The sequence below is a fragment of the Orycteropus afer genome, unplaced genomic scaffold (assembly GCF_000298275.1).
Source record: "Orycteropus afer afer isolate SDZICR_OR568_19922 unplaced genomic scaffold, OryAfe1.0 scaffold00244, whole genome shotgun sequence".
Lineage (NCBI taxonomy): Eukaryota > Metazoa > Chordata > Mammalia > Tubulidentata > Orycteropodidae > Orycteropus > Orycteropus afer.
In genome coordinates, this window is record NW_006921831.1 from 1479064 (window position 1) to 1488769 (window position 9706).

General features: G+C 54.2%; 1 protein-coding gene across 1 annotated transcript in view; it reads right to left on the reverse strand.

Annotated features, from left to right (window-relative positions):
* SHANK2 (SH3 and multiple ankyrin repeat domains 2) overlaps positions 1–9706 on the reverse strand; it is a 626142-nt gene that overhangs the window by 352834 nt on the left and 263602 nt on the right. The window contains exon 10 of the mRNA XM_007949326.1: positions 5100–5269. Coding sequence (XP_007947517.1) covers positions 5100–5269 — 170 coding nt within the window. The remainder of the gene's footprint in view (positions 1–5099; positions 5270–9706) is intronic.

Below are 9706 nucleotides of genomic sequence, written 5' to 3' on the forward strand. Positions count from 1 at the left end.
GAATCGACTCAAGGCAGTGGGTGTGGTTTGGGTTTTGCTTCCAAGGCAGGACCCGGGGTCCTGCGTCCAACATGCCTTGTTTGAAGCAGTTTGCACTACAAGGACCCTTCTGACCTTGAGTCACCTGCACAGTGGGTGCTGGGCCAGAGGGCACACATCAGGGCTCACACACAGGGCTTCTGCTTACTCACACGTTCAAGGGCAGGTTTAATTATCTTCCTGGTGAGCACACCTGTGTCCAGGTGGGAACAGGTATTGCATGTACATGGTCATGGGCTGTGAGATAGTGGAGAGATTTCTCCATGTGAGACACACATCTGTAGAAGCTGAGACTGACGCCTCTGCCCACAGTCCCTGTGTGCTTTACAGACAGCTATTGGGTGTCATGGCTGACAGCAGGTGCTCACTCATGCTGGCCTCTGCCTTCACCGATGACTTTGCGATCATCTCCAGTGCGTGGAGAAGGACAAGGAGACCAAGCTTGAAGTCATCGAGTCACAGAGACGACTTCCCAGGCTCCTCTCCATCCTGCCTGAAACCTGCTGGTCTAACGAGACTACACTGGGTTTGGGTGCATGGTGAGATGCATGCAAGGGGAGTGGAGGCCCAGGAATGGAGGCCCAGCTCACTTCAGAGACTGGGCAGCTTGAGGAACTGGGGGTCCTGGAGAGCCACTGGAGAACCAGCCACTGAAGAGCTGACAGAGCACAGTTCTAGTCCGACACGGGGAGCCACGAGGCAGAGCTGACTTGACGGCACCTGGCTAACCGACACCCGTCACGCAGTGGCACCTCAACACGAGTCCTGTGGACCTGCCCCGCCCCTCAGCGTTCTCAGACAGAGTCTACTCCAGACATGGCTCTCCTGCCCAGGCCGTGGCTGTGCCCGCTTTCAGCCTGAGAGACAGGTGGACTGGGCAAAGGCCAGAGAAGACAGACTCGTGGCGGGGGTGACGGGCTCAGGAGGGACCTTGAAGCCTTGACTGCTCTAGCCCTATGCCCTGGTCTGGCCTCCCTAGCTCTGTCCATGGGCTCTGAGAAGCCCAGTGCAGTTACACGGGCACCAGCAGCTCTGACGAATAATGGGCTCCTCTGGCTCCCTCCCCAGAGCCCTTCAGGCCTCAGGGACCCACAGAGCCCACGTCAATGACACACAGTGGGAGACTGCAGTGCAGAGTCAGGCAGTAGGTAGGAGAGGCACGCCTCCTGGCCTAGAGAGGGGCACTCAGCGCATGTCGCGCGTGCCCTGCTGTGTGCAGGCCCCGGGCAGCGCTGTAGATGGACAAAGCCCCCAGGCCACTGTCAGACATGCTGTGCCATGGCTGGTGCGTCAGAGGGTGTCCTGCTCCGTGGGATCAAATCCGAGGCTGGACATGTGAAGACAAGGGTGACGAAATGAAGGGTGGCATTACTCACATTCGAGACTACAGCTGACCTGAATTCTTTCTTTTACAATGAGCACATTTAAAAAATGCAGCTTGAAACATGTCGTTATGTGCCATCGACTCAGCCCTGACTCACAGCGACCCCTCCTTGGGTTTCCGAGGTGGTATCACGACAGAAGTAGATTGCCCAACCTTCCTTCTGAGGAGTGGCTGGTGGGTTTGAACCGCCAGCCTTCGGGTTAGCAGTCAAGTGCCTTAGGCACTATCTCACCAGAGCTCCCAGGCTTTAAACCTACAGGGGCCATTTAGGGACTTCAGGCAGAATGGCTGTGACAGGTGGCGACCCACCGAGAGCACGCCCACCGAAAACAGTGATAAAACCTGAACACGATCCAGAAAGCGGCCACGGGAAGGTGCTCAGAGGCGAGTGGATGGGCACAGACGGGTCCGGGCGGGGCGAGCATCTTGCTTGGAGAGGAGGAGACTGGGCGGCCAGGAAGAACTCATGCCCCTGGCTGTTGGCCTGCACCGAGCAGAGGCAGGGTGGGGGACCTCAGGGCTTGAAGTCTCGCCTTCCATGTGGAAGACCTGGCTTCCACGCCCAGTGGGCCTGTGTGCGGCTGCCTCCCGTGAGTCCGTGGAGGCTGTGAGCTGCTGTGATCCTGAACAGGTTTCAGCAGAGCTTCCAGACTGAGACAGACCAGGGAGAAAGGCCTGAGGGTCTACTTGCTCCAGTCAGCCCGTGAGACCCTGTGGGTCCCAACAGTCTAATCCACACAGACCACGGGGCTGGTGCAGCACATGGCAGGGCGCCGTTCCGATGTGGGGGCGGTCACCATGGGTCAGGGCAGCTGAAAGGACTGAGACTGCAGGGCTGGTGGCGGAGGGGAACAGAGGAAACAGCTGCACTCCCTTGGCCAAGGGGTCAGAAAGGGAAAGGTAGTGTCTCAGGTCCCTGGTGCTGTTAGTACAGAAACACCACACGGGGACGCCTGTCAGCCACAGGTTTTGTTTTCCTCACAGTTTAGGAGCCCTGAAGTCCAAGCTCAGGGTGCTGGATCTAGGGGAAGGCTTTCTGGTCTCTTGGTCTCTTCCCCCATCACTCTTTACTAGCTCCCTCCTTTCATCTCTTAGTATTTCAAAAGACATTGGGTCCAGACACAGCCTACACCAATCCCGTCTCATTAACCTAACAAAGACGATCCCTTCCTACTCCAATCCTGTCTCATTAACTCAACAAAGACGACCCCTTCCCACTGCCACCAAGTCCATTCCTGCTCTTACTGCCTCCACAGGACAGGGTAGAACTGCCCCAGAGTCTGCAAAGCTCTACCTCATGGAAGCAGAGCAGCTGGTGGGTTTGAACCACTCACCTTTCTGTTAGCAGCCGAACGCTTTAACCACTGCCCCTCCAGGATTCACAACACGTATTTTGGGGGGACATAATTCAATCCGCAACAGGTAGGAAACCAGGAATGCTGAAAAAGCGGGAGAATCCAGCAAAGGAAAGAGCCAGAGAGGGCAGGGGAGATGGGATGAGCAAACAGTCTCCCTGCACCTCCCACCAACCCCTCAACGGTCCATGTGCAGAACAACGTGAAGAGCCCAGCTAGGGGACAAGACCTGAGCTGAGCCGGTAGCTGCCACCCAAGAAGCAGAGGTTGTGCTGCAAGCCCAGCCAGGAAAATACCTACAGAAACAACGGAGAGAAACTGGAAACTGATCGGAGGGAAACAACAAAAGCCAGAACCTCTACAACTTAGCATGTGTCACGTCTAGCACGCAATCCAAAATTACCAGATACATGAAGAATGAAGAAAAAGGAAGACATTCTCAAGAGAAAAGAGACTCAGCTGAGCCTGACCCCAAGTGGGAGCAGATGCTGGGACTACAGAGAAAGGCTTCAATGTGGTAATTAAGCCTCAAACCCATCAGCCACTCCTCGGAAGGAAGGTTGGGCAGTATGCTTCCATAGAGATACCACCTCGGAAACCCAAGGAGGGGTCACTGTGGGTTGGATCCGACTCGACAGCAAACAACCACCATCACCACCAAGCCAATCCTGTGTTGTAGAACAAAGCACGAGCTCGAGGAATGAAAACCTCAACAGAGTAATAGCATGTCTGTCTTAGCAGACAAAAAGAAAAAGAACAACACACGGAGCTCTAGAACTCAAAGATGTAATTTCTGACATACAAAAACTTCGTGGGATGGGCTTAACAGTCAACAGGACATCTCGGAGGAAAGAGGAAGTGAATGTGAAACAGGCCAGTAGAAATAACCTAAGAAGAAGAGAGAACGGATGGGGTCTCAGGGACCTGGTTGGTATGCTCAACGGATCAAATATACGTGTGGTTGGAACACCAAAAGGGGTCGGGAAAGAGAAGGGGGCTCTAACCTGTCACTGCAAACTCAGAATAACCTGGGTGAAGCTGGCTGAGTGGCGTGTGATCCAGAGAGGAACTAAACTAACTGCCTGCTCAGCATCAAACAGTCAGTCAGTGGGGAGGGCAGGGTTTGAACCTGGCACACTTTCTAACCTGTGCTCCATCTTCTGAAGGCCTCTCCTCCAGGGGCAGCCCAGGACACAGTCGGACACTCATGGCGTGCTCTTTCTTGCTCTGCCCAGTGAGTTCAGGCTGCCCCTGTGTGGCCCCCTGTGGCCCCCATATGCCTCTTTTGTAAGCTCCCCACCCCTGGCCTTCAGTGCCATAGGCCTCAACTCCTGTCTCTGCCACCCTTCCCCCATCCCACATGTGCCATCTCTGAATCCATCGCTCAGAAGCATCCACAGAGTAGACCTTTCCCTGCACAGGAGCCATCACTGGCTCCCCAGTACCCATGGAGCAAAGTCTAACTCCTTGGCCTAGCGCTCACGGCTGCGCTCAGAATGCTTTTCAACCACGTTCCCCAGGATTCTGCTGTGAGAATCCTCCCTCCAACCCAGACCCCAGTGGACATTTACGCACTGAACTGTGCAAGCCTCCAGGCAGTGGCTCCTGCTGGGCCATCCACCTGGACACTGCTCCTATCAAGACACATCCAAATGTAACAAGCCCTAAGACCTGCCCCACCACCACCACCACTACCACGTCTCCGTAAGAAACAGTCCTAGGGCCTGTCCCACCACCACATCTTCATAAGGACCAGCCCTAGGGCCTGCCTCACCATGACATCTCCGTAAGAACCAGCTCTAGGGTCTGCCCCACTGTGACATCTCCATGAGGACTAGTCCTAAGACCTGTCCCACTGCGACATCTCCATGAGGACAAGCCCTAGGGCCTGTCCCCCCTCCACCACCATATCTTCATAAGGACCAGCCCTAGGGCCTGCCTCACCATGACATCTCTACGAGGACCAGCCCTAAGGCCTGCCTCACTGCCATGTCTGCATAAAGACCAGCCCTAGGATTGCCCCACTGCCATGCCCAGGCTCTCGGGGCAGGAGCACACCCTGCACCTGCTCCAACACTCCCACAGTGGGATCCCATTAGACTGCCCCACTAGATCAGCGGCCAGGGTGCTGCAGCTGTCTCTGTGAGAATGAGCTGGGAGACTGGCCAGCCTCACTCTGCTCCCCATTCCTGCCCTCCACAGGGGACCCTGCCGAGACAATGCTGCAGACTCTGCCCCCATCAGGCTCACTGAGGGGGTAAACTGAAGGGACCCTGGTCTGATCCTTCCCCAGAAGCAGGAGAACAAGGGTGGGCACTGACCTTTGACCCTGTCGCCGCGGTGCAGGGGGATCTCGCCGTCGACCTGGGGTTGGTATGGCTTGACGACGACGAAGAGCCGCCCGGGCACCGCACTGTACAGCTTCCGCTTGGGCCCCGGCTGCTCAAAGGCGGACAGCGGGTCCTTGCTGACACCAGGAGGGAAAGTGGGCCTGGATTGGAGAGGAAAGCAGAGAGAGAGCAGGTCACGTCCCGGAACAGAACAGCCTCACCCTGCACACCACAGCCAAGTGTTCGCAGCCAACGTACAGCCAGTAGCAGCTTCCCCCGGAGCTTGTGGTTCTGGATGGGCAGAGAGGGGAGCAGGCCGGGGCAGCATCTGTGGTTAAAAACCCCGGGTGTCTGCACACTTCCCCAGGTTATTCCTGAGTGTCAGCGTGCTGGGTGAGGGGGACCAGACCACGGCCTTCTGTCCAGGCAGTAACCACATTCACATATTGATTCATTCCGACCTTCCACTACTGATTTCACAGAAAGCCAATGTTCCCAGACCAATTCCCATACCTGACAGCAGGTGACAAGTTAACGGACCCTGAGAATGACACACACAGGAACTTTTAATGCTGATTTAATTGTCTCAAAGATGGCGGCCAATCATATCCCAAGTGGCGCAGTTGGTTGCTGTCTCTGAGTGGGACATCACTGCCCTTTCTTCAGGAAAAAAAAAAAAACCACTGCCATTGAGTCGTTTCCGACTCATAGTGACGCCCACTGGGTTTCCGAACCTGTAAATCTTTATGGAAGTAGATCGCCCAGTCTTCCTTCCATGGAGCAGCTGTTGGCTTTGAACCACTGACCTTCCAGTTAGCAGTTTAGTGCCTTATCCACTACGCCCTCTCCTACCCAGGTCAAAATCTGACATGCAAGAGATTTGGCCAGTATGCAATATGTCTGCTGCCCTCATTTCCACTAGCCGTGACTGAACTCTTCGGGAATGGTATGAAGGTTTGCCCCAAATGGACAGAGAAGGACCTCCCCGAGCCACACCCTCAATCCAATGTCCAGCCTCCTGAACTAAAACACAATACGTTTCTGTTCTTGAAAGCACACACATGTGTGGCATCTTTTGTTATGGCAGTTCTAGGTGACCAAGACAAATCATCCCTCTGTTTCCTTATCAGTGACAATTGGGAGGTGTCACCCTTAGTTCTTTCTCTATGATGGGGATCTTTAGAACAAACATGTACACAAGAGGAATATGGGTCAGGATTCAAGGACGGTACTTCTGGTGGCTTCTGAGAGCACCCAGGCTGTGGGGCCGTAAGTGGGATGGTAATAACTTATGGTGGGAGGTTCCAGAACCAGAACCACGTCTGATTCTTGGAAGAGGACTGACTTAGGCCCCAATGTCATGGCTACAAGGCTGGGACCCCACCAGCGTTCTCCTCTCCTCCCGTTGTAAGGAGGTAGGTGGCCTCAAGCATTCGTTGGGACAGGATCCTTACATTTAGGGGGCCAACATGAAACAGGCTTGCACGGAAAAGTCTCAAAGCTGGGTGTCATCACTCATGTTCTGGTATTTACCATGATCTTCCAGTGTACTAGGGTCCCTGGGTGGCCGCTGACCCACAGACTGGCAGCTTGAATACACCTAGAGAACCTCAGAAGAACCTCACGGTCTCCTGAAGACTCACCCCTGAAAACCCAGCAAACACAGTTCCACCAACACCATGTGCTCACCAAGTCTGAGTTGACTGGAGCGTAATGGGTTTGGTGGTTTTTTTTGTTTGTTTGTTTCCCATCTATCTTTTGCACTTTGCTTAATTTGTATACATTTTGGGGAAAAAACAAAAACAAACTCACTGCCATTGAGTAGATTCCAACTCACAGCCACCCCCTTTGGGTTTCAGAGGCAGTATATCTTTAAGGAAGTAGATTGCCCAGTCCTCCTTCCGAGGAGTGGCTGGTAGGTTTGAACCACTGACCTTCTGGTTAGCAGTCAGATGCCTTAGGCACTGGCCACTTAATCTGTGCTCCTTGATTTGTATACACAGCCCTGATAAATGACATGTGGCTTGGTTTGTGCTTACGGAAGTTTGGGGAGTGTGGCTGTGCTGTGCCTTGTCCTAGCTTTACTTTCCCCTGAGTGCTGTGACCCTGAGAGCCAGCCACAGGATCCACGTGGGTTTGCATGAGGGTGAGCCTGTTCCACACGTGGGCACATGGAGGTGGTGAGAAGGCAAGGGGAGGCCAGCCAGCGAACGGAGCACCAGCTCTGTTGGCATGATGCTGAGGCCAGGGCGTTCAGCCACCTCAGGAGCAGAGCAGTGGGAAACAGGGCTGGGTCACATGACCTCTTCTGGATTAGGCAGTGCTGTGTAGTAAATTACCTGGGATGGCTTTTCTAGCCATAAGTCTTTGTAAACTCTGTGGTGGAATTTGCCGTGAGCAAATGAATAGCTCCTGATCATGAAAGTGATCCACCTGGGATATTTCTGTTGCGCATAGCTCCAAGTAATTCTCGGGGAAGTTGGCTCTCTCTCAGGTGTACAGAATTCTGATGCTAGGATTGGTTAGTGGCCACTCTGCCAGGCTCAAAACGAGCCCTTTCAGAGGCAGAAGGTGTCTCTCTGACTGCTGGCTGAGAAAGACATGCTGCTGAGAGAAATGCACTCCTGAGAGACACGTGTGCTGAAAAATAAGACACCGAGAGACACAGACTGCTGAGAGAGAGACTCAGACCTCCGGCTGGCAGACAGCGGGCTGAGAGAGAGACTCAGACCTCTGGCTGGCAGACAGCGGGCTGAGAGAGACTGAGCGTGTTCCTGAACTTCAATTGTAGCCTATTGCTTCCTTAAGAAACCTCATAATCTGTGAGTTCTGTGCGCCACTGCAGTGAATTACCAAACCCAGCAGAGAGGTGGTGGATGCTGTGGGAGGAAAGGTTGGTGTCAGGGTTGGTGAAAGGGCTGAAGGGAGGCAGCATGTCTGGCCTCACAGGAATATGCCTTGGGCTGCTGATGGTGATTCTGTCTTCCTCTTGTGGGGTTAGAGAAGGTCAGAAGATGCGGCCTCCCTGTTCCTTTGGCAGCTGATCCAGACTCACTGGGGTAGGCAGCAGCCATCAGCTGTGACTCTCCAGAGACACCCCCACCCCACCCCAGGGCCATCTCTAATGAAATGACATCCAAATGTGAGGACACAGAGCCCTGGGGGCAGGTGGTGAGTGTGTCATCACCGCTGACAGCATGAGACAAGGGGGCCACGCTCACCTTCCCACTCAACCTCTCCCTCTGCAGCCAGCTACAGGTCAACTGTGTCCAGACAGGAAGGGCCACACTGCACCTGACCCTGAGGACTGAGATGTTCACTCCTAAGAGATGCCATCCAGCCCAGACACCTGGGAGCTGGTGGAGTGGCCAGCCAGCGAGATGAATCTGGTCTAGCTACTTGCCATCCAGAGGTAAACCTGAAAGTGGCTGTAAGTCGACTCTGACTCATAGTGACCCCATGTTTGTCAGAGCAGAACTGGGCCCCAGAAGCTTGGCCAGGGCGCGTTCTTGGAAATAGATCCCAGGCGTCTCTGGGTGGACTTGAACCTCTACCCTTTGGGTTAGCAGCCAAGTTCATTAACACCCAGGGACTTACGTCCAAAGGTTACAGCTCAGAAAGTCAGGGACTCGCAGAGAGGATGACAATTTGGGCTGCTTGCCTGTGAGACAGAAGATGTTCCCCTGTCGGGCTTCTCTGCAGCCGCTGTGGCATTTGCACGTGCACTGGGATTCCCATTCCCTCAGTCAGTCAGGCCACCCCAGCACATCCTGACTCAGGGCTGACTTGGCCCAGCACCAAGAGCTGTGACAGGGAGATGAAAGCCCTCGCTCCAGGTGTGTCCTGGGACAAACTGAGCCGAGAGTACTCAGTTCCTCTGTGATCAGGAACATGTCTCTGAGGGTACATGACCCTTACAACTGGGCCCATGAGGACTGGAAGAAGTTTGGGGGTCAGGACAGGGCAGTGGCACCCAGAGGAATAAAGCAGCTCAAGGTCAGAATTCCTCCCTGGACTTAGAGCACTTGAATACCCCGATGCCAACATCCGTCCTGGTTTGGGGGGGGGAGACAGCAAGGTCAGTGGCCAAGGGCATGGGCTCTGCAGGTGGTTAGAATGATTTTCACTCCATGTTGACCTTTCCCTAGCTGTGAGACCTTATGAGTTGTCACTTCACCTCACTGGGTCTAAATGTCCTCATTTGTAAAATTGCAGGGGGTACACACTGTGTGAGGATGTGGGGAGAGTAACCGAGGGAACAGAGGTGAAGAGCCCAGCTCCCAGCCACTCTGTAATTATGACTCTTAGGGCAGCGTTGTCTGCTTCTGACCACTGTCCAGCTGGAATTGGAGTGTCAGGACATGGCTTTGTCTAAAGTATCTTGATGCCCTCCACTCAGCGGGGGCTGCAGCAGTGGATGTCTGGAAATGCCTGGTGCAATACATCCATCAAGAAACTGCAGGTCCAAATATTCAACATCCATCCACCCATCTACTCATCCACCCACCCATCTATTCATCCACCCACTCAACATCCATCCACCCATCCACTTATCCACCCACTCACTCAACATCCATCCATCCATCCACCCATCTATT